Consider the following 25,745-nt stretch of genomic DNA (forward strand, 5'->3'; position numbering starts at 1 on the left):
ACCTTCCATGGCGAAAATATCTGAATTGTGTAAAGCAGCCATATTATACGCATTTGTGCGTGTGCATGCGCCATACAGAGCAACAAAATATCGTATAACACTTCCAATGATTCAATCCAGGACTGGTTCTAGGATGATAGCCTTTGTGTACTAGATATTTGGCCGCACTCTCCCCATAATATGAATTGTGAGTAGATTTATAACTTAACCCAACCGATAGGAATTTACTGATATGTTTTTATGATAGTTCTGTATAGTTGACAGGAGTTTTTAAAAAATCCATTAAAAAATTTGATATATTTATTCTGCTTTTATTCTGCTTGCCCATCTTGTATTACTTACAGATTTCAATGTTAAACTTGTGATATTACGATTTAGTATGCCCGTCTATAAGGAAATGAAAAAAAACGTGTACAATCCTTGTACAATGTTAAAAAATTAACTGTTACTTTGGCAGCATCATTTACAACTAAATGTAATGAATGAGATGCACAAAGTACAAAAAACCGTCTAAAATTGTTTTTCCTTAATTTTACGATTTATCATAAAAATTTTGATAATAAAATTTATTCCGTTGTCATAAAAAAATTCTTTCCACTATTTTCTCAAGACAACAAATATTCAAGTACAAAGTAACCGGTTTCAACTTATTTCTACTTAAGAAGTAGTTAAATAATTAAGAGATTAGGGAATTAGGAACATAAATAAAACCTTACTCAAAGAGCCGTAATTTTACTTAAACAAAAGGTTAACTGAACCAATCTCTAGCTGAGTACAGTACCAATCTCTTCGTAATATTAGATGTAATAAAGAAATATTTTTCCAATTCAATGACAGTGACTGAAAAGTTATAAATTTTGAAAATTTCCAAGGACACTATGTCCTAAAACGAATAAGTTAGAAAAGAAATGACGGACAATCTATTAATCTATAAATATTTAGCATATGTAGATTTTTACAGCTACGGTGAGAAACGTTTAAAATTTAGATCAACCCTGTTGCGTCCTTTGAGGTATACTAGTGAAGAGACAAAGAGGCATTTGACATTGACCAGTATCAGGCCCCTCGGGATTTGGCAGCCCGCGTGCATGCACACACTGCACACTTTCCAGGACAGTCTCTGATTCCATCCATGAGCCACTTGTAGAGAGCTGTTTGACTAAGTGGATTGTTTTAAGCTTTAAAAAGTAAAGAATATTTTGTTATTTTTATGTTCGTTTCTTTACAAAGCTATATTTAAATATAATTTTCTTTAAAAGTATATTCATACAATTGAAAATATTTTGAACTAGGTATGTATATCCACCACACTTTATTTCATCAAGTGTGTTTTTATAATTTTATTTTTAATTTTAGCCCTTATATCATGGTTAGCGATTCAGAATGTACTGTATTTGTGATATTAAAAATATATTTAGAGAAATCTACAGTTTTTACTGCCTTATTGAACAATCGAATACGAATACACCCTAGACTATCACAGACGCACAATTAACTGATTGCCCTGGAAGTTGGCTTCTTACAGAAACACATCAAATGTCACGCCACGCCATTTGATAAGCAAGTTCCTGTACTTGTAATTCTAATTTAAAATAATAATTTTTTAGATTAAGTATTAACACTGTAGAATAACATCAACATTAATATTGTATAATATATAGGCCTACATATTTACGATAACAATATATGAAAAGAACACATTACCTGAAGTCGCTTCAGTGAAACCAAAATTTCTGCAAAATTATTTATTGCTTGTGAAAACAAGCTAACAGTGCTCATAAAGATGTACAAAGAAACAGTCATAGTGATAAATGCAATTTCGGCATTTAATTGTCCTCCATTAAAAAAGAATGCAAGATATGCAAGGGAAGTAAATAATTTTGATATAGGATAAGCCAACATTGACGACATTCCCTTTGCATATAAAAACAATCGAACTTTTTTCATTTCGTTCCTGCAAATATAAACAATTAATTAAAATATACCGGATAAATTTGAAAGTACTTATTAAATTTATTACTTAATAATATGAGTTTTTAATTCAAATTAACATCGTAGAACTGCAGTAAAATCTGTGTAAATTAGAACCACATCAAATTCTCTTCCTATTGATTGGGCAGGTTTCCATTTTTTTTACAGTTCCTTTTCTTATAGAAAAACATTTCATTTTGTAAATTTTTTCTTTTGCTAGATTCTTTTTATTCCTGTTCGCTTTTAGACAGGTTTTACTATATTTGAATCCACTTACACTCTGATTTTTTTAAGTAATGCAGAATATGGCAATTCCCAGGTGTACATTTTAATCAATCTCATATCAGCAATTATTTCGTTCAACAGGTTCAATCTTTCATCTCCCAATATAGCTGCTTGTAATCTATCATAAAAAATTATGTTTTAAATACAAATAGAAAAAATATATAATTATTTAATCAACATTTAGTTACTAATTATATTTTATTTGTAAATATTCAGTAGAGTTTTTAAAATTACCTGTTGCAAAATATAACTAGTGATGCAGAATAGATTGAATATCTATTTTTTAGTGGTGATTTGAATGATTCTGCTCTACTTGTTATAATGCAAGAATAATACAATTAAATTAATGCGTGGTTACTAATGTTCGATGAAATGATTTATGAATACGAAATGACAAGTAAATGATTTTTTGATAACTTTTAGTCAATTTTTCTAATAATTTTCGTTTATAAATTGTATTTTAAAACATAGTTTTATTCCTTTATTTAAAATACATTCAAATATTTCGGACTGAGGAAATGAGCACTTGAACCAAGCAAATTAATGGCGATCGCGAGTGAACTGGTCTTTTGAAATTGCCAAGAAACATCACAAACCATCCTGGAAAGCTGTGACCAGAGGATTTCAATCCGATTAACATAAGGACTTCTTTGAAGCCACGGAATAACGTGAAAATTGTGATTTATAAACCATATTAGGGAGCTCCTAGTCAAGTGAACAAATGTGGTATCTTGTTGAAATATCTATTTTTGTCCCCAAGGTCTACAACTGAAAGGAGACGCTATTGACGCATTTGCTGGTACTCTGTAGCCTTCTTGTGACCATCAACAATCACGATGTCAGTTTTTCTGCACCATGAAACAGCAGCTCAAATAATCATGGATCCAGCACAAAGTTGCCGCTTCAAGTACGTCTCCATTTCTTACCTAGTGTGTCTCTCCAGTATCGTCGATAGCTCGGTCTATCCATATTGAATCTCTTTTAATCGCTGTAGATAACTGAAGACCATTTTTCAGCCTATGCCATTTTCCATCTGCTAAACTCTAAACGTTGCTCCATCCACCTTGATGTCAAAGGTGGTTTGCCCTTTCTTTTGCCGTACTCTGGTTGGTGTGTTTCTTAAAACGTTCGGAGGACAGTTCTCGAATGTCACTTGGGCCCTAATTCAGCTTTAATTTGACAAAACTCAGTTTTTCAATTCCCGTTGATCGGGTGACTACCGATTTTTCGCATTTGTGAGAAAAACCAAGCTTTTTAGAAGCCGTGGGATTAGTTTTTCCGTTAGATATATTTCATTGAATACTAATCATAAGTCATGGCCATGGCAGTCTTTGACGTCTGAATTTCATTAGCTGTAACATGAGTGGATCAGCTAGGGCTAGCCAGAGCATCAAGTTAAACCTTTTCATAGTCACTCAAGCCTAAAAATTTACATAATGCAGACGCCGAATTATAATTTCAATGAAAAAAATGCAACCATAAAGGAGTGCTCTTAAAATTTTTTTTCCGCTTTGGTTTTACTTTTTGCCTGTAATTTTTTTACAAATAATTTATCAAGTCATAAAACTGTTAGTAAAGACTTTTCATTAAATGAAATTCAAATACTATAATTAGAACGTTATAACACGTGTTTGTAACACAAAAGATTATGAATAGCAGGTGGCCTTAGAATTTTATTGCATGGTTTATTCATGAGTCAGAGAAAATGCGCTTATATTTATTTTTGAGTAATTTAATTCAAAAACAAAAAGCAAACGCTGCAATTTTAAAGTCTCCCTAGGACTAAATTTCTAAGTAAAATTCGCAGGAAAATTGCATGGGTCACATGTACGCGAGCATTGAAATGAACTGTTACTAAATACTGCATTATTTTTTGTTTTATTTATAGATACAGAATTATACAATTGCATAATTTAAATAAATAATTACCTCAGTTTCGAATATAGTTTACCCAAAGCTAATTGTATAGGAATGAAGAGAAATATCACCGAATATCCAACTAGAATAGTCCATCCGTAATATTGCCACAATATCGCTATGGTTGTAATGATGAGGAAAGGCGTTGTAACTAAATATGAAACACTGTAAAGACTCTGTAATAAAAATAAAAATGTTAGATATGTATAAAATATCGATCAATTTGCTATTATAACTACTATAACATTTATAACTACTCTAAACTATTACAATTAATGTATAATTTAATCGATTTATTTTGGAAATTATAAAATATACGATAAACATATTAAGTTGCATGATCGACAGTATTTACTCGCATATAAGACAAGTTTTTTATTCATTTCTCATTGCTTCAAAAACCTAGGTTGTTTTATTAGCTCTAGCGAAGGATACTTTGCGTTTTTGCATCACTTTTTGTGAACCGTGTATTCGCATTTTTTACCGGATGTTCACCCTCTGGTGTTTAAAAACAAAAGTATTTTATCTGAGTCGTTTGAATCCTCCTTGTGTATTGTCGGAAGTAAAGATGAATAGCAATAGGAAAAAACAAAGATTTTGAATTGAATTCCAAAATCATACGGAAGCCCGATATAAGTTTTAATCCATTCCCACGTGAAAACGGACGATTATTCGAAAATCAGAATTCGGAGAAACTCGTAAGTGTAATCGACAGAGAGTGGATTCGACTGTTAATAATTGGCATAAAAAATTTCCGATTGTCCAGCTTTACATAAACAAATTATGTTGTGGATATGCGGACAACTATTTCTCCGGCTGTAAGCGCTTTTGGTTTAACATCGATCTGTAGTTTTCCTCGTTATATCAACGTGGTTTGTACAATGTGTTTCTCGTGATGTTCCGTTATTTATTTCGTGGAATATCACAACTGTTACTGGCCAAATTTTGGCCGTATTTTTGGCCGATCTATTAGGCCATCCGCTGTGATTTTTATACACCAGATAGAGGGCTTTAATATACCTATTCTGTTAAAGCTTCGTTTGTCTACGTCGATTACTTTTAGAGTTATCGCGTTCGATATCTTTCGGGAGAACAAAAATCTTAGACCTGGCCTCTTGCTAACCGGATCCCCTAACTGACCCTAATTCAGTCGCTTGTTTGGTTGATCCTTGCGTTGCTACTGAATGATCGCGTTAGTGTTAAAAATCATTCGATTTGTCATTTATTGAACTTATTATTGGTCTTTATCTCGTTATTTTGGAACCATCCGATTCTGAATTACTGACCGTCCGGACCTCGTGGAAGCTAAACTACGTCCCGATTTGATCGTTGTCGTCTAATCACTGGAGGAAAGTATTCTCAAAGACACCACCACTCATTTAGGGTCCATTTACACACAGCAATGGCGTGCCGGCACAGTGACCGTTTGGTGACAGTGACGTCGAGCACGGCACAGGGACAAGTATTTACACATAATAGTGACTTGATCCTGCTGTTAGTGTGTGGTTATGGACTTTTCTGAAAATAAATAGGCTATGATAGCTATCAGGACATTCCAATTTTCTACGCTGACTCAGCACTGATCTCAACGTTCGTTAAAAGTCGTTCCTTTTTTCAACGTTAAAGTGGCGCTGTTGTCAACGCTGTCTCAACACACTCCGCACTCAACAGATATGTTGACTGCTACTTTCCAATGAATTGTGCGTAATTGGTAAGACATTTGAATGGAATCCATCTTGCTGAAAATGGAATTATGGGAACTAAGCAATTCGTACTCGAGTTGGAACGTCGTTGATGACGTCAAATTCTTGACTTCAACACTCAACACTCGCGTTGAAAATTGGAATATCCCGTATATGTTTGGATAAAAAAGAAAAATAAATGCGATCAACAAAGCATCGCAAGTGGGTACATCAAGCATTGACAAAAAAAATATCAACAGAATGGGAGTTTCATACTCTTTATAAAAAATTGAAATGACGAATCTATACTTTTTGAACATTTTCGAATGTCCAAACATGCATATCATATTTTATTAAAAAAAACAGTGAAAATATTCATTTTGTACTCAATGTCCATGTATTTCGAATGAGATAAATCAAATAGATACGGTCACGCCACTGCCACTGCACAGTGCTGTGACAGTGGCTGTGTCTGGACAGAGTCTGGACAGGGTAGTTTAAAACTAGGTTAACGATTTCCCACAGACAAAAATTCACTGCACTGTGCCGGCAGGTTACTGTTGTGTGTAAATGGACCTTTAGGCAGGATTTTGGACCTCCTACCAGAGTCCTGCCGTTCAAACCCGAAAAGCGAAGATAGGAAAGAGATCAGAGACAGGGTGTTTCAGTTACACGTGTGTTTTGGCCATACCTTCGGGATCCTACAAGAACTCCGCACGAAACTATAGGCCGATTCTTGGCCTAGTGATAGAGAGGCTGATAAAATTTCCTACGCTGCCGTGGTCAATAAAAACAACAACATACGACCGAACATCACCACTAAAGTTATCAAACAGAGCCTTGATAAGAAGCTTGACAAAGAGGAAACGATCGAAAGCAACGCTGTCCTCATTTACATTAAGGGGGACAATAAAAGCAAATCCAAATCGGACTACAAAAAGATAAAAAAAACATTATGAAGAATATCAAACCACAGCAGCTTCAAGTAAGTGTTATGTCTCAGAGAAATTAAAAATGACGGCCTCTGTTTGAGAGTGGGCACTCATGAGGAAAACGAAAAACTGGCAACGGCTATCAACAACATCGATAGCATTAAAAATAAAATTAAATGAACCATCTTCAATGGGAGACAGCCGAGGATAATTCTGTCAAAAGTCCCCAAATTAATCAAAGACAGTGAAATACTTTCTTGTGCGTACGATCAAAATGAATCCTTCAAGTAATAGGGAAAGAAGAATTTCTATCCTGTACCAGAATCAGTACAACCCTAGAAACATGGAGAAAGAAGGAAAACTGCAGACACATGATTATTATTGACTCACCATGTATCAGCGACTAATGGCCAATTAAAGCATACAATTATATTCTGGTCGTCCACTGGTACAACTGCCGTGGATATAATCACCATGCAAAGGATTGCCCGGGGGAGCTTAGATGCAGTCGCTGTGCCAAACAGCATTGGTTCCATGACTGCCAGCGCCTTGACAAGTTGCATCAATTGTGTGAGGTTTCAGAACAGGTCGAAACTAAAACTTAATTTTTACATGTTAATTAAAGGGAAAAACTACTGTCAAGTCTGAGTAAAGGCCATGTTAGTTATTTAAGGAAGAGCAGAAGAAAATAAAAAGCTGTAGTTAAAACATACGCAAAGACGAATGACGTAACGGATCAGGTGGAATGTCGGCCAGGGAAGATTAGAATTCTGACACGCACGCTCATAAACAATCGATCTAGGTTAAAAGTCGAAACGGTATAGACGGTTAGAAAAAAAAATATTACGTATGGTCATCAAAATCCAAAAATTCACAGAAATGGAATCAACAGGCTAAATTTTGAATGCACAGAATATAGCTTTATCAACAAACTCTAGTCAGAGTCGTCAAAAGGAATCGGACAGATGCCACGAAGCAGACCTTTCTCGTGACCCAAACGAGTCTGGGTTTTACCTAGATATACAAAAAGGAGACCAATCGGGAAGCGAGGAAAGAGATACGGGACCAATCAAAAGGAGATTCGACGGAAAAATCTTATAAAAACCCTAAATCTCAAATTCAAAATGCCGATTTTCGCCTAGTGTATTTAAGCCTGGTCTGTGTCGCATCCTCTCTGGATTGTCCCGACTCATCCCGATATCCAAGAACTCACGTAGAGTAATGACGTGCTTAGTTAAGCACGTCATCACTCTACGTTATTTAAAAAATAGAGAGATGACGTGCTTAACTAAGCACGTCATCTCTCTACGTTGTTTCAGCTCCGGGGTTTAGACATTACCGCCACCATCAACGGTCCAGCGATGCTACAAAATCGACGGTCATTGCACTCAGTCGCCCAATCTTCAAAGCAGACTGTTTTGTTTGTAAAGTTATTTTATGTAAAAAATAAAAGGTTTCGTAACAACATGTATCATATTTGCCTCCAGCATCATTAAAGACATTCCGATCAATCCCTAGGCTTTTTTTCGCAGCACAAATAGTGTTTGACCCTTGAAATCGGCTTTTTACAACTGTAAGAATGCGGACAAGGGGCAATCAGTGGAAAGGCAACTGAGGACAAATCACAATGCCATTGATCCACAGTGCTCCACAACAAATAAAGTCGAGTTTAACACTGTTAGTTTAATTAATTATGGCTACTAACGCCTCCACTATCACCACACAGTCTGATAATTGTTTCAAAATTCTGCAAATTAACCTTCAAAATGGCAAAAACCCTTTTTTTCTCCTGATAAATACTATCGAGAAGTACGACGCTGATGTCATCGTCTTCCAGGAACCCTACCTTTTCAACGGGAAACTCTACTCTTTCATTTTGGCAGCTGGACTGTTACTCCTTTTAGAGGCTTAAACCTTCTCTTCAAGGCTGTGAGTACCAATCTCACTGACCAGTTCTCACTTCATCTCATGACAAATTTTATTACCACTGGAACTATTTACTTCCAGAATATTTTCATCTTCATTTCCTTCATTTACTGCAATCCTTTCGAGAGTTTTAAGCGGCTATCAGACTTTGCAATCCTGTGTAAGGTTACGCCCTACGTGGTAGCGTCCAATGACCGCGGGCGTAAACGCGCTTCTAAGCGGAGCGGACAAACTAATTCAAGCAAATGTGCTTGTCCAGAGTAACGGCGTTTAGCTTGCAGCAACCGCCAGATGACGCTTCTACACGCACGTGGAGGAAGCAGCTACCNGAAAATAAAGAAAACCTGTAAAATTTTTTTATACTTTGATGTCAAAAGTAATTTTGATAGTTTTTGTCAGTATACATTGCGAATAGAAACATTGTGTGACAAAACAACTCTTGTAATAAAATGCAAACATTTCATTCATAATTAATTTGAATCGGACTCGAGCTGTCTCTTTGGATTTTTTTATACCTGGATGGAAAAATAGATAATAATCAGCAATTATTTATTGAAAGATCGTCACAATTCCGGACTGCTAATTTTAAATCATATTTTGAATTCATTTAATTTAAAATATATGCTCTTCACATTAAATTAGCAGTGACTTACCCCTGTACATCATACTGTGAGAGTCTGGATGGTACCCATCTAATTTGCATAATTTGCACTCTATATCAATACACGTTAAGTTACATTTGTTAAAAATTTTATTAAAATTTTAAACCAAAAAAGGTTACAAAACTTCAACATTATGAAAACAAGCTCTATAATGCAACCTTTATTGAGAAATGAGGATGTTTCGCTTCCTTCCACCACCCCCTGATCTTACACTTTTCAAAACATCTGTCTGAATGACACAACGACTCATTCCTTCAGATGAAGTTTTTCGATTACGNGGTACCCATCTAATTTGCATAATTTGCACTCTATATCAATACACGTTAAGTTACATTTGTTAAAAATTTTATTAAAATTTTAAACCAAAAAAGGTTACAAAACTTCAACATTATGAAAACAAGCTCTATAATGCAACCTTTATTGAGAAATGAGGATGTTTCGCTTCCTTCCACCACCCCCTGATCTTACATTTTTCAAAACATCTGTCTGAATGACACAACGACTCATTCCTTCAGATGAAGTTTTTCGATTACGATCATTGGTCGAAAATCTGAATAAAAAGGCCGAGTGTTGTATTACTCGGGGAGTTCGGGACATGGCCATGCATAGAAGAAGATAGTCCCTCTCCAAACCCCAACAGGCTGTCCATAAAGTCATGCTCCCTACAGGAGAGAAACTCTACCCTTTGAGAGAGGTATTATTGGTTTCAATTGATTGTAATCTCTCTCTAATACTGATTATAGTCATAGATTAGACATATGTTTTATGTTTTGTTGTTTTATTATGTGTCCTTATTAATTTGGTCTTCTTTGATAAAATTGTTCATTTTTATATTATATGACCTTCTTAGTCTAGTATTTATTGACTATGCACAACTGAACCACACACAGACTTTTACCACTCGGATTCTGTTAGAATAAGGCATCCAGTGACAAAGTGAGCGGGTCCAAAGGATCTGACGATTAGAGGGCCTTGACCCTTGTCCGTATTCTCACAATACTTTTCCTTTAACAATAGAGTCGTGCCGGTCATCTATCTAACACGTTTAAGGAAAAAAGATTTGAATTGAATTTCATTGGACGTTCCTTTGCAGTAGAGGTTCCTATATAGTTATACTGGGCCTGCTGTCGCAATGGTGTTAACATCTATTTCCGTCGTTCATTTGTCTAACTCCGTTCTTGTAATTACAGATGAACAGACAACAGACAGACAAAGAGAATTTATAGGTCTACAACTTATTCAAATCGCAGCTCAATTAAGTCTAATTAACAGATTAATTTTTTATTCGGGTTTTGTAATAGGCAGCAGTGGCGTGCCGTCCTTGGAAGCGGTGGAAACGCTGCTTCCCTTGTATATTCTAAAATATAAATACATATTGTGCAATTATTTTCATATTTTAACGTACTTTGAATTAATTAAAATTAATATTTTATTATAACCGCTGTATCCTATTACAAATTTCTATACTACATGTAAAAAACGATAAGATTGTTATTGTATATTCTAATTTAAGTGGCGCTGTATTCAGTGGCATAGCGTGGATGTCAGCCGCCCAGGGTGGAGGAAAATTTCGCCGTCCCGTATCTCAATTTAAAAGACAAAATTCAGTTTCGTCACAAAATAAATAATGAAAAGTTCCGTGCTCATTTCAATCGGTCCGAATCGTAGCTGCGACAAAAATATGAAATGAAATGGTTCAAATTTTTACAAGATATTATTATTATTTATTGTGAAATTTTGCCGCTCGCTAAAAGTGCCGCCCCTAAAAGTATTGTCCAATACAGGACACCTTCCATGGCGAAAATATCTGAATTGTGTAAAGCAGCCATATTATACGCATTTGTGCGTGTGCATGCGCCATACAGAGCAACAAAATATCGTATAACACTTCCAATGATTCAATCCAGGACTGGTTCTAGGATGATAGCCTTTGTGTACTAGATATTTGGCCGCACTCTCCCCATAATATGAATTGTGAGTAGATTTATAACTTAACCCAACCGATAGGAATTTACTGATATGTTTTTATGATAGTTCTGTATAGTTGACAGGAGTTTTTAAAAAATCCATTAAAAAATTTGATATATTTATTCTGCTTTTATTCTGCTTGCCCATCTTGTATTACTTACAGATTTCAATGTTAAACTTGTGATATTACGATTTAGTATGCCCGTCTATAAGGAAATGAAAAAAAACGTGTACAATCCTTGTACAATGTTAAAAAATTAACTGTTACTTTGGCAGCATCATTTACAACTAAATGTAATGAATGAGATGCACAAAGTACAAAAAACCGTCTAAAATTGTTTTTCCTTAATTTTACGATTTATCATAAAAATTTTGATAATAAAATTTATTCCGTTGTCATAAAAAAATTCTTTCCACTATTTTCTCAAGACAACAAATATTCAAGTACAAAGTAACCGGTTTCAACTTATTTCTACTTAAGAAGTAGTTAAATAATTAAGAGATTAGGGAATTAGGAACATAAATAAAACCTTACTCAAAGAGCCGTAATTTTACTTAAACAAAAGGTTAACTGAACCAATCTCTAGCTGAGTACAGTACCAATCTCTTCGTAATATTAGATGTAATAAAGAAATATTTTTCCAATTCAATGACAGTGACTGAAAAGTTATAAATTTTGAAAATTTCCAAGGACACTATGTCCTAAAACGAATAAGTTAGAAAAGAAATGACGGACAATCTATTAATCTATAAATATTTAGCATATGTAGATTTTTACAGCTACGGTGAGAAACGTTTAAAATTTAGATCAACCCTGTTGCGTCCTTTGAGGTATACTAGTGAAGAGACAAAGAGGCATTTGACATTGACCAGTATCAGGCCCCTCGGGATTTGGCAGCCCGCGTGCATGCACACACTGCACACTTTCCAGGACAGTCTCTGATTCCATCCATGAGCCACTTGTAGAGAGCTGTTTGACTAAGTGGATTGTTTTAAGCTTTAAAAAGTAAAGAATATTTTGTTATTTTTATGTTCGTTTCTTTACAAAGCTATATTTAAATATAATTTTCTTTAAAAGTATATTCATACAATTGAAAATATTTTGAACTAGGTATGTATATCCACCACACTTTATTTCATCAAGTGTGTTTTTATAATTTTATTTTTAATTTTAGCCCTTATATCATGGTTAGCGATTCAGAATGTACTGTATTTGTGATATTAAAAATATATTTAGAGAAATCTACAGTTTTTACTGCCTTATTGAACAATCGAATACGAATACACCCTAGACTATCACAGACGCACAATTAACTGATTGCCCTGGAAGTTGGCTTCTTACAGAAACACATCAAATGTCACGCCACGCCATTTGATAAGCAAGTTCCTGTACTTGTAATTCTAATTTAAAATAATAATTTTTTAGATTAAGTATTAACACTGTAGAATAACATCAACATTAATATTGTATAATATATAGGCCTACATATTTACGATAACAATATATGAAAAGAACACATTACCTGAAGTCGCTTCAGTGAAACCAAAATTTCTGCAAAATTATTTATTGCTTGTGAAAACAAGCTAACAGTGCTCATAAAGATGTACAAAGAAACAGTCATAGTGATAAATGCAATTTCGGCATTTAATTGTCCTCCATTAAAAAAGAATGCAAGATATGCAAGGGAAGTAAATAATTTTGATATAGGATAAGCCAACATTGACGACATTCCCTTTGCATATAAAAACAATCGAACTTTTTTCATTTCGTTCCTGCAAATATAAACAATTAATTAAAATATACCGGATAAATTTGAAAGTACTTATTAAATTTATTACTTAATAATATGAGTTTTTAATTCAAATTAACATCGTAGAACTGCAGTAAAATCTGTGTAAATTAGAACCACATCAAATTCTCTTCCTATTGATTGGGCAGGTTTCCATTTTTTTTACAGTTCCTTTTCTTATAGAAAAACATTTCATTTTGTAAATTTTTTCTTTTGCTAGATTCTTTTTATTCCTGTTCGCTTTTAGACAGGTTTTACTATATTTGAATCCACTTACACTCTGATTTTTTTAAGTAATGCAGAATATGGCAATTCCCAGGTGTACATTTTAATCAATTTCATATCAGCAATTATTTCGTTCAACAGGTTCAATCTTTCATCTCCCAATATAGCTGCTTGTAATCTATCATAAAAAATTATGTTTTAAATACAAATAGAAAAAATATATAATTATTTAATCAACATTTAGTTACTAATTATATTTTATTTGTAAATATTCAGTAGAGTTTTTAAAATTACCTGTTGCAAAATATAACTAGTGATGCAGAATAGATTGAATATCTATTTTTTAGTGGTGATTTGAATGATTCTGCTCTACTTGTTATAATGCAAGAATAATACAATTAAATTAATGCGTGGTTACTAATGTTCGATGAAATGATTTATGAATACGAAATGACAAGTAAATGATTTTTTGATAACTTTTAGTCAATTTTTCTAATAATTTTCGTTTATAAATTGTATTTTAAAACATAGTTTTATTCCTTTATTTAAAATACATTCAAATATTTCGGACTGAGGAAATGAGCACTTGAACCAAGCAAATTAATGGCGATCGCGAGTGAACTGGTCTTTTGAAATTGCCAAGAAACATCACAAACCATCCTGGAAAGCTGTGACCAGAGGATTTCAATCCGATTAACATAAGGACTTCTTTGAAGCCACGGAATAACGTGAAAATTGTGATTTATAAACCATATTAGGGAGCTCCTAGTCAAGTGAACAAATGTGGTATCTTGTTGAAATATCTATTTTTCGTCCCCAAGGTCTACAACTGAAAGGAGACGCTATTGACGCATTTGCTGGTACTCTGTAGCCTTCTTGTGACCATCAACAATCACGATGTCAGTTTTTCTGCACCATGAAACAGCAGCTCAAATAATCATGGATCCAGCACAAAGTTGCCGCTTCAAGTACGTCTCCATTTCTTAGCTAGTGTGTCTCTCCAGTATCGTCGATAGCTCGGTCTATCCATATTGAATCTCTTTTAATCGCTGTAGATAACTGAAGACCATTTTTCAGCCTATGCCATTTTCCATCTGCTAAACTCTAAACGTTGCTCCATCCACCTTGATGTCAAAGGTGGTTTGCCCTTTCTTTTGCCGTACTCTGGTTGGTGTGTTTCTTAAAACGTTCGGAGGACAGTTCTCGAATGTCACTTGGGCCCTAATTCAGCTTTAATTTGACAAAACTCAGTTTTTCGATTCCCGTTGATCGGGTGACTACCGATTTTTCGCATTTGTGAGAAAAACCAAGCTTTTTAGAAGCCGTGGGATTAGTTTTTCCGTTAGATATATTTCATTGAATACTAATCATAAGTCATGGCCATGGCAGTCGTTGACGTCTGAATTTCATTAGCTGTAACATGAGTGGATCAGCTAGGGCTAGCCAGAGCATCAAGTTAAACCTTTTCATAGTCACTCAAGCCTAAAAATTTACATAATGCAGACGCCGAATTATAATTTCAATGAAAAAAATGCAACCATGGAGTGCTCTTAAAATTTTTTTTCCGCTTTGGTTTTACTTTTTGCCTGTAATTTTTTTACAAATAATTTATCAAGTCATAAAACTGTTAGTAAAGACTTTTCATTAAATGAAATTCAAATACTATAATTAGAATGTTATAACACGTGTTTGTAACACAAAAGATTATGAATAGCAGGTGGCCTTAGAATTTTATTGCATGGTTTATTCATGAGTCAGAGAAAATGCGCTTATATTTATTTTTGAGTAATTTAATTCAAAAACAAAAAGCAAACGCTGCAATTTTAAAGTCTCCCTAGGACTAAATTTCTAAGTAAAATTCGCAGGAAAATTGCATGGGTCACATGTACGCGAGCATTGAAATGAACTGTTACTAAATACTGCATTATTTTTTGTTTTATTTATAGATACAGAATTATACAATTGCATAATTTAAATAAATAATTACCTCAGTTTCGAATATAGTTTACCCAAAGCTAATTGTATAGGAATGAAGAGAAATATCACCGAATATCCAACTAGAATAGTCCATCCGTAATATTGCCACAATATCGCTATGGTTGTAATGATGAGGAAAGGCGTTGTAACTAAATATGAAACACTGTAAAGACTCTGTAATAAAAATAAAAATGTTAGATATGTATAAAATATCTATCAATTTGCTATTATAACTACTATAACATTTATAACTACTCTAAACTATTACAATTAATGTATAATTTAATCGATTTATTTTGGAAATTATAAAATATACGATAAACATATTAAGTTGCATGATCGACAGTATTTACTCGCATATAAGACAAGTTTTTTATTCATTTTTCATTGCTTCAAAAACCTAGGTTGTTTTATTAGCTCTAGCGAAGGATACTTTGCGTTTTTGCATCACTTTTTGTGAACCGTGTATTCGCATTTTTTACCGGATGTTCACCCTCTGGTGTTTAAAAACAAAAGTATTTTATCTGAGTCGTTTGAATCCTCCTTGTGTATTGTCGGAAGTAAAGATGAATAGCAATAGGAAAAAACAAAGATTTTGAATTGAATTCCAAAATCATACGGAAGCCCGATATAAGTTTTAATCCATTCCCACGTGAAAACGGACGATTATTCGAAAATCAGAATTCGGAGAAACTCGTAAGTGTAATCGACAGAGAGTGGATTCGACTGTTAATAATTGGCATAAAAAATTTCCGATTGTCCAGCTTTACATAAACAAATTATGTTGTGGATATGCGGACAACTATTTCTCCGGCTGTAAGCGCTTTTGGTTTAACATCGATCTGTAGTTTTCCTCGTTATATCAACGTGGTTTGTACAATGTGTTTCTCGTGATGTTCCGTTATTTATTTCGTGGAATATCACAACTGTTACTGGCCAAATTTTGGCCGTATTTTTGGCCGATCTATTAGGCCATCCGCTGTGATTTTTATACACCAGATAGAGGGCTTTAATATACCTATTCTGTTAAAGCTTCGTTTGTCTACGTCGATTACTTTTAGAGTTATCGCGTTCGATATCTTTCGGGAGAACAAAAATCTTAGACCTGGCCTCTTGCTAACCGGATCCCCTAACTGACCCTAATTCAGTCGCTTGTTTGGTTGATCCTTGCGTTGCTACTGAATGATCGCGTTAGTGTTAAAAATCATTCGATTTGTCATTTATTGAACTTATTATTGGTCTTTATCTCGTTATTTTGGAACCATCCGATTCTGAATTACTGACCGTCCGGACCTCGTGGAAGCTAAACTACGTCCCGATTTGATCGTTGTCGTCTAATCACTGGAGGAAAGTATTCTCAAAGACACCACCACTCATTTAGGGTCCATTTACACACAGCAATGGCGTGCCGGCACAGTGACCGTTTGGTGACAGTGACGTCGAGCACGGCACAGGGACAAGTATTTACACATAATAGTGACTTGATCCTGCTGTTAGTGTGTGGTTATGGACTTTTCTGAAAATAAATAGGCTATGATAGCTATCAGGACATTCCAATTTTCTACGCTGACTCAGCACTGATCTCAACGTTCGTTAAAAGTCGTTCCTTTTTTCAACGTTAAAGTGGCGCTGTTGTCAACGCTGTCTCAACACACTCCGCACTCAACAGATATGTTGACTGCTACTTTCCAATGAATTGTGCGTAATTGGTAAGACATTTGAATGGAATCCATCTTGCTGAAAATGGAATTATGGTAACTAAGCAATTCGTACTCGAGTTGGAACGTCGTTGATGACGTCAAATTCTTGACTTCAACACTCAACACTCGCGTTGAAAATTGGAATATCCCGTATATGTTTGGATAAAAAAGAAAAATAAATGCGATCAACAAAGCATCGCAAGTGGGTACATCAAGCATTGACAAAAAAAATATCAACAGAATGGGAGTTTCATACTCTTTATAAAAAATTGAAATGACGAATCTATACTTTTTGAACATTTTCGAATGTCCAAACATGCATATCATATTTTATTAAAAAAAACAGTGAAAATATTCATTTTGTACTCAATGTCCATGTATTTCGAATGAGATAAATCAAATAGATACGGTCACGCCACTGCCACTGCACAGTGCTGTGACAGTGGCTGTGTCTGGACAGAGTCTGGACAGGGTAGTTTAAAACTAGGTTAACGATTTCCCACAGACAAAAATTCACTGCACTGTGCCGGCAGGTTACTGTTGTGTGTAAATGGACCTTTAGGCAGGATTTTGGACCTCCTACCAGAGTCCTGCCGTTCAAACCCGAAAAGCGAAGATAGGAAAGAGATCAGAGACAGGGTGTTTCAGTTACACGTGTGTTTTGGCCATACCTTCGGGATCCTACAAGAACTCCGCACGAAACTATAGGCCGATTCTTGGCCTAGTGATAGAGAGGCTGATAAAATTTCCTACGCTGCCGTGGTCAATAAAAACAACAACATACGACCGAACATCACCACTAAAGTTATCAAACAGAGCCTTGATAAGAAGCTTGACAAAGAGGAAACGATCGAAAGCAACGCTGTCCTCATTTACATTAAGGGGGACAATAAAAGCAAATCCAAATCGGACTACAAAAAGATAAAAAAAACATTATGAAGAATATCAAACCACAGCAGCTTCAAGTAAGTGTTATGTCTCAGAGAAATTAAAAATGACGGCCTCTGTTTGAGAGTGGGCACTCATGAGGAAAACGAAAAACTGGCAACGGCTATCAACAACATCGATAGCATTAAAAATAAAATTAAATGAACCATCTTCAATGGGAGACAGCCGAGGATAATTCTGTCAAAAGTCCCCAACTTAATCAAAGACAGTGAAATACTTTCTTGTGCGTACGATCAAAATGAATCCTTCAAGTAATAGGGAAAGAAGAATTTCTATCCTGTACCAGAATCAGTACAACCCTAGAAACATGGAGAAAGAAGGAAAACTGCAGACACATGATTATTATTGACTCACCATGTATCAGCGACTAATGGCCAATTAAAGCATACAATTATATTCTGGTCGTCCACTGGTACAACTGCCGTGGATATAATCACCATGCAAAGGATTGCCCGGGGGAGCTTAGATGCAGTCGCTGTGCCAAACAGCATTGGTTCCATGACTGCCAGCGCCTTGACAAGTTGCATCAATTGTGTGAGGTTTCAGAACAGGTCGAAACTAAAACTTAATTTTTACATGTTAATTAAAGGGAAAAACTACTGTCAAGTCTGAGTAAAGGCCATGTTAGTTATTTAAGGAAGAGCAGAAGAAAATAAAAAGCTGTAGTTAAAACATACGCAAAGACGAATGACGTAACGGATCAGGTGGAATGTCGGCCAGGGAAGATTAGAATTCTGACACGCACGCTCATAAACAATCGATCTAGGTTAAAAGTCGAAACGGTATAGACGGTTAGAAAAAAAAATATTACGTATGGTCATCAAAATCCAAAAATTCACAGAAATGGAATCAACAGGCTAAATTTTGAATGCACAGAATATAGCTTTATCAACAAACTCTAGTCAGAGTCGTCAAAAGGAATCGGACAGATGCCACGAAGCAGACCTTTCTCGTGACCCAAACGAGTCTGGGTTTTACCTAGATATACAAAAAGGAGACCAATCGGGAAGCGAGGAAAGAGATACGGGACCAATCAAAAGGAGATTCGACGGAAAAATCTTATAAAAACCCTAAATCTCAAATTCAAAATGCCGATTTTCGCCTAGTGTATTTAAGCCTGGTCTGTGTCGCATCCTCTCTGGATTGTCCTGACTCATCCCGATATCCAAGAACTCACGTAGAGTAATGACGTGCTTAGTTAAGCACGTCATCACTCTACGTTATTTAAAAAATAGAGAGATGACGTGCTTAACTAAGCACGTCATCTCTCTACGTTGTTTCAGCTCCGGGGTTTAGACATTACCGCCACCATCAACGGTCCAGCGATGCTACAAAATCGACGGTCATTGCACTCAGTCGCCCAATCTTCAAAGCAGACTGTTTTGTTTGTAAAGTTATTTTATGTAAAAAATAAAAGGTTTCGTAACAACATGTATCATATTTGCCTCCAGCATCATTAAAGACATTCCGATCAATCCCTAGGCTTTTTTTCGCAGCACAAATAGTGTTTGACCCTTGAAATCGGCTTTTTACAACTGTAAGAATGCGGACAAGGGGCAATCAGTGGAAAGGCAACTGAGGACAAATCACAATGCCATTGATCCACAGTGCTCCACAACAAATAAAGTCGAGTTTAACACTGTTAGTTTAATTAATTATGGCTACTAACGCCTCCACTATCACCACACAGTCTGATAATTGTTTCAAAATTCTGCAAATTAACCTTCAAAATGGCAAAAACCCTTTTTTTCTCCTGATAAATACTATCGAGAAGTACGACGCTGATGTCATCGTCTTCCAGGAACCCTACCTTTTCAACGGGAAACTCTACTCTTTCATTTTGGCAGCTGGACTGTTACTCCTTTTAGAGGCTTAAACCTTCTCTTCAAGGCTGTGAGTACCAATCTCACTGACCAGTTCTCACTTCATCTCATGACAAATTTTATTACCACTGGAACTATTTACTTCCAGAATATTTTCATCTTCATTTCCTTCATTTACTGCAATCCTTTCGAGAGTTTTAAGCGGCTATCAGACATTGCAATCCTGTGTAAGGTTACGCCCTACGTGGTAGCGTCCAATGACCGCGGGCGTAAACGCGCTTCTAAGCGGAGCGGACAAACTAATTCAAGCAAATGTGCTTGTCCAGAGTAACGGCGTTTAGCTTGCAGCAACCGCCAGATGACGCTTCTACACGCACGTGGAGGAAGCAGCTACCAAGCATTTTTTATCACTGCTTCTACTGCTAGCGTTTCCGAAAAAAAATGGTGGCTGATTTTGTAAATAAAAAAACCGAATAATAAATAAATTGTGTATATATGAAGGCTATTTTTTAAATAAGGTCTATTTGTGAATGAGAGTAAGAATAACGAGCGATTGCGGCAGTGCGTATGTGCATCTGCTCCGAGCATGCTTTGCACGCGTTTAGATACCATTTGCAGCGCGTATCATCTGTCTACGTGCTGAGCTGTAAAAGTTTATAATGTTTAAAAAAAATGAGTCATTTGCCGACTATGAGATACGATCTGTTATTCGATTCTTGAGTGCAAGAAACTTGGCAGCAGTGAAAATTCATCGTCAGATTTGTGAAGTGCTTGCTAATGATGTGATAATGCTATGAGTGACAGTAAAGTTCGAAAGTGGGTGAGAATGTTCAAGGGCAGGTGAGTTAACGTGCATGATGAGCCACCTCTGGCCGACCTTCTCTGATTTCTGAACATTTGGTTTGTGATATGGATAACAAAGTTCGAGAGGACCGACGATTCACGATTTCAATGTTATGAATTGAATTTCCACAGATTTAAAATCAGTTTTGTATACCATTGTTTTGGAGAAACTGAATTGTAGAAATTTGTGTTCTCGATGGGTTCTAAAACTGCTTTCTCACGATCACAAAGCAAAAAAATTGGGCAGTGCTTTATCGTTTTTTACTCAATATGATCAGGAAGGAGATAAATTGTTGGACTACATCGTTACAGGAGATGAGACTTGGATGTTTCACATGACTTTTAAGTCCAAGCAACAGTCAATGGAATGGCGACACACATCTTCGCCAATCAAAGCCAAACAGTCCATTTCAGCACGAAAAATTATGGCAACTGTCTTTTGGGACAGGAAAGGGATTTTGTTAGTGGATTTTATGTCGAGAGGCACAACAATCAATTCTAATACATATTGCATGACCTTGAGAAAATTCTGGTGTGCCTTACAAAACATGCGGGGTGGTCTACTATCTTCCGGTTTGATGTTGCTCCATGGCAATGCAAGGTCACATGTTTCTGCACAAACACAAGGTCTAATCAGTTCTTTTGGATGGGAACGACTGGATCATCCACCTTACAGTCCAGACCGTGCACCCAGTGATTATCATTTGCTTCGATGCTTAAAGAAGTTTTTTGGTGGCCAACGGTTCAACGACGATGAAGAAGTGAAAACTGCAGTCATGGATTCGGCTTTGTCACATACGGCAGATTTCTTTGAAGTCGGAATACAAAAAATTGTTCAGCGGTATGACAAACGTTTCAACAAAAATAGAAATTAGGTAGAAAAGTAGAAAAAAGTATGTAGAATATGGGAAAAAATATTTTTTTATGATATTTACAATATTTTTGTTATTAAAGAACGGACCTTATTTAAAAAATAGCCTTCGTATGTTTTATGTACTTTAAAATTAATAATCTTTTACGTAATTTAATAATTTCTGATCTTGTAGACTATAAATATAACGGTTTTAAAAATAAAATGTTTTTTAATTTATTATTCTATAAAGATTCTTTATATTTGTTCTGTATCTAGATAGTGATAACATTTACCTTTCAAATTTACTTTTAATGCTTGTCATATTTTCCGTAATAGCATTCGTCTTCACGCTGCCATCTTGAAAACAGCAAGTATCCACTCTGGACAGAAGTCGCTCGCGAGTTTGAAGCGCGTACAAAGATTCTTTTTGCGCAGTCGCTGGGCTGCCACGAAGAACTTAACCTGAAGCTACTCTACTGTCAGAATAAATGCGATAGTGAAAGAGGTGTTTTTGTCCTTCCTACGTGTAATGTGAATTGAGCTATTATAAATAGCTAAAGTTTCCGCCTGTGCATGACGTCTACCTAGCAGTGTGTACCTAGACAAAAGCACGTGTTGTGAAGCTCGCAGCCTAAGTCAGAGTAAACTACAAAAGTGGCACCCACATCTTCACCCAAATCATCAGTGTAAATTAGGGGTTTCCAAAGTGGTCGATAAGAGTTCTCCAGGGGTCGATTAATTCACGAGGGTCGAAATGGGGTCGATTAATACCAAAGAAGATCAATTAAACTGTCTAGGAAAAAAATAGAATATTCTAATAAAAATTGAAATACTGATATGATCAACATTAGTGACTACCCTAGTTATAACTTCAGTTTTGCCTTAGCCTACGCCGCTTTAATCCTTTACCATCGCCATCTTGTTTACGTAAACTGTCTCACTGCAATATAGGTCAGTCAGGCGATATTATTTACCAAAAATCAAATTATCATTATGTTCATATGAAAAAAATCACGTACATTTATTAATATCTTTAGTTTAATAGTCTAGAATAATTATAATTCCTTTTAATTCTAAACATCTATTCTTAGCAAAAGGTGGCAACCTGCACTCTGAGAATAAACAGGCAGTTCTTTATACCTCATGTTAGAGAAAGTTGTCTCTCTTACTGCTGCTGTTTTGTTGTGCAGCAAACGTATTGTGTTTTTCATATTAAAAATCTGAGTTTAATACCCACAATGTCAGCTACCAATGCTAAGAAGAAATGCAGACAATATTCACAGGAGTATTTAAAATATGTTTTGTGCCATCGTTTGCTAATGAAACTACTGTATTCCTATGTGCTTATTATGTGAAAAAACTCTCAGCAGTGATGCTATGAAGTCAGCGAAAATGAAAGACCACTTTGAAAGGATCCATTCTGATAAGAAAAACAAAGAATTTGAGTATTTCAAAATACTAAAAGAGAAATTGAGAGTTCTGCCAAATTTGAATACTTATTTGAAGTCATCTTGATAGATGAGGAGGACTGAAGACATCCTACAGCATCTCTCTTAATATAGCAAAGAAAGGAAAACCTTATACTATTGGTGAAGAGATAATAATACCAGTTATAAAAGATGCAATTAAAAATGTTATGAAGAAAGGCTCTCAACTAGTTTTAAAATGCATACCATAAAGTGCAAATACTGTACTGTGCAGCGAGTATTAAGGAAATGGCCAATGATGTGGAAAGAACTTTGACCTCTCAGCTCCAGCATTGTAAATTTGCTATTCAACTTGACGAATCAACTTTCGGAAGTTCAAATCTTCTCATTGCTTATGTTAGGTTTCATAGCCCATCCCTGAAAGACACTGTTGATGAATTTCTATTTGCTAAGTATCTTGAAACTGATTCAAAAGGTGAGACAATTTTTATGTTTGCAAGATTATTCGAACAAACACCAGCAGTCCTTTCGGGAATATTACTACAGTAGCTACCGACGGTGCATCTGCTATGGTAGGCCGTTACAGAGGATTTTTCAGAAGATTTTACAGAGGATAAAAAGGTATGTTTTTAAAATAACATGACCTTATATGTTTGTTTATACTGTTGTAACTTGTGAACTTTTATTTTAGTTGGCTGAATAGAGGCAAGAAATGCCCGAAACGTGTATAAATAAGAACACGTATCAACTAAATAAAATTTAATACTGTAATTTGCCAAGTGTCTGTATAAATACAATAAATAATTTGTGTTTGAATTACAGAGATTACTGGCACGGTTTCAAAAATATCATAAAAAAGGATTTTTCGTCTTTCTGAAGAAAATGGTTCTTAAAGTACAGTTCACTGTGTCCTACACAGACAGCGTCTTGTAGCCAAAAAACTGAATGGCGAGCTTCATGATACTCTAAAAGTGTGCATCAGGTTAATAAATAAAATTAAAGCTCATCCTCTCAATTCCAGACTGTGCGAAGTTATATGAAGAAAATAATGAAAGTTTCAACCAATTACTTTTGCACACTGAGGTAAGGTGATAATTTGCAGAGGCTTGTTGACTTGTACGACAGCTGAAGAGTTTCTTAGGATTGTGGATCCATCGCTATGTGACCAGTTAAAACAGTGCAAGAACCATCTGTTCTATTTGGCAGACGTTTATTCGAAATTTAATATAGTACAGAAGCGTTTGCAAGGAAAAAATGGCCATTCAAGTAAAAATGGAGCTATTTAAATCTTCACCGGCACGATCCGATTTTAAATATTTTTCAAGCTTGCGAGTACTAAAAGAAAATGAAAAGATTTCCAACCGTAATTTCAAGATATATATTAAACATCTTGATAAATTAAAAGAAGACTTTAAAACACGTTTCGAAGACTTGGAGAATATGCATGTACCCGAATGGTTTGCTAATCCATTTGATGTAAAAACAGATAATGAAGGTAGTGAACCTGGCTTAGAAGATAAACTGACTGAAATATGTGTAGATCTCGAAGCTAAAGATTTGTTTAAAAACAAAAACTTCGGTCAATTTTGGAGCAATAACAATATTGCCACTAAATATCCCAAGCTCAGAGCAGAAACCGAACCTTTCTTACTTGCATTCTCAACGTCGTACATGAGTGAAGCTGGTTTTAGCCACACGAATGCAATTTTGGCAGAACACAGGAACAGATTGAACTTGGAAAACTGCGGTGATTTGCGACTAAAACTTACCGAATATGTCTGAAGAGAAACTTGCTGCTTCTCTTCAGACATGTCCTCCCACTAATATCAACTATTTTAATAAAAAGGCATGTTAACATATTTTTAAGGTATTCATTAGTAGTCGCAGAATGACAGTAAGAGGTTTTTTTCGTCCAATATAATTTATGTTATGTTTTCAAAGATAATTGTGTAGATTATTTTACGTATTATGACACGTACGATTTAATTAAGAAATATAGGCAAATTTCCATCTATCCATAATTTTGCTATTATTTTTTAAGATTATTAATCAGTAGAAAATTTTTTTCTGTTAATGATATTGGGTGGATTTTATAAGATATGGGAACTATAAATTCTTTCGTAGGGTTGTTATGCAGGTCTTCTTATTGCTTAACATCAGAAATGCAAAAAATGATTTAATGTTTTTGTTAAATACTTAATCTGGGGGTCTATAAGAAGGCAAATATTCTATGAATGTGTCGAAGGGATAAAATGTTTGGGGACCCATACTTTAGAACTTTGTTTTCAACTTACACTTAGAAACTTGCTGACATCGTTTGCTAGAAGATTTACCATTTGTCCTACATTCGATTTTTCTAGAGATGAAGGACTCAACCTAATTGCCTGCATAGAAAAGTTTTATATAAAATAATATAACTTTAAACAATTTTATTATAAGTTTCAATAAAAAGTTAATTTAAACAGGTCTTTTTATTTTAATATTTAATTAAGGTTTCTGAACAAAAAAATAAATCCAATTTTTAAATTATTCAAATTATTCAATTTAGTATATACAGTAATACCCCGACTTACGCTACCCCGACTTACGCGAACCCGGAGTTACGCGATTTTCAAATCTCGTCGATTTGTCTTTTGTTTGAGCGCCATGCAACCCTTGATTACTCACTCCCCCCACACTGTTGTTCAGCTTACATGTTCGGATGTGTCGCGCGGAATCCACACATAGCTACAATTTATTTTGCGTTATTTATTTCTGTGTTTGTCATATCTACGGAGACTTGAGAGACTCTACTATGTCATCCAAACGAAGTAGAA

At 35.2% G+C, this 25,745-nt stretch overlaps 2 protein-coding genes across 2 annotated transcripts in view; both read right to left on the minus strand.

Annotated features, from left to right (window-relative positions):
* Nucleotides 1–1,503: 1,503 nt before the first annotated feature.
* Nucleotides 1,504–10,032, minus strand: LOC111624277 (multidrug resistance-associated protein 4-like). Its single transcript, XM_023367089.1, has 5 exons — nt 9,844–10,032; nt 4,186–4,349; nt 2,249–2,374; nt 1,705–1,954; nt 1,504–1,582 (listed from the first exon to the last, which is right to left on the minus strand). Exons 1-5 carry the CDS (start codon nt 10,030–10,032, stop codon nt 1,520–1,522), a joined length of 792 nt encoding a protein of 263 aa, XP_023222857.1. The 3' UTR covers nt 1,504–1,519.
* Nucleotides 10,033–12,665: 2,633 nt separating this feature from the next.
* Nucleotides 12,666–25,745, minus strand: part of LOC111624278 (multidrug resistance-associated protein 4-like) — a 33,941-nt gene continuing 20,861 nt past the window's right edge. The window contains exons 4-8 of the mRNA XM_023367090.1: nt 25,224–25,313; nt 15,346–15,509; nt 13,411–13,536; nt 12,867–13,116; nt 12,666–12,744 (exon numbers count right to left, since the gene is read on the minus strand). Of these exons, the coding sequence (XP_023222858.1) occupies nt 12,682–12,744; nt 12,867–13,116; nt 13,411–13,536; nt 15,346–15,509; nt 25,224–25,313 (693 nt within the window). The 3' untranslated portion in view covers nt 12,666–12,681. The remainder of the gene's footprint in view (nt 12,745–12,866; nt 13,117–13,410; nt 13,537–15,345; nt 15,510–25,223; nt 25,314–25,745) is intronic.

The sequence above is a fragment of the Centruroides sculpturatus genome, unplaced genomic scaffold (genome assembly GCF_000671375.1).
Source record: "Centruroides sculpturatus isolate CEXI.00-Female unplaced genomic scaffold, Cexi_2.0 scaffold242, whole genome shotgun sequence".
Lineage (NCBI taxonomy): Eukaryota > Metazoa > Arthropoda > Arachnida > Scorpiones > Buthidae > Centruroides > Centruroides sculpturatus.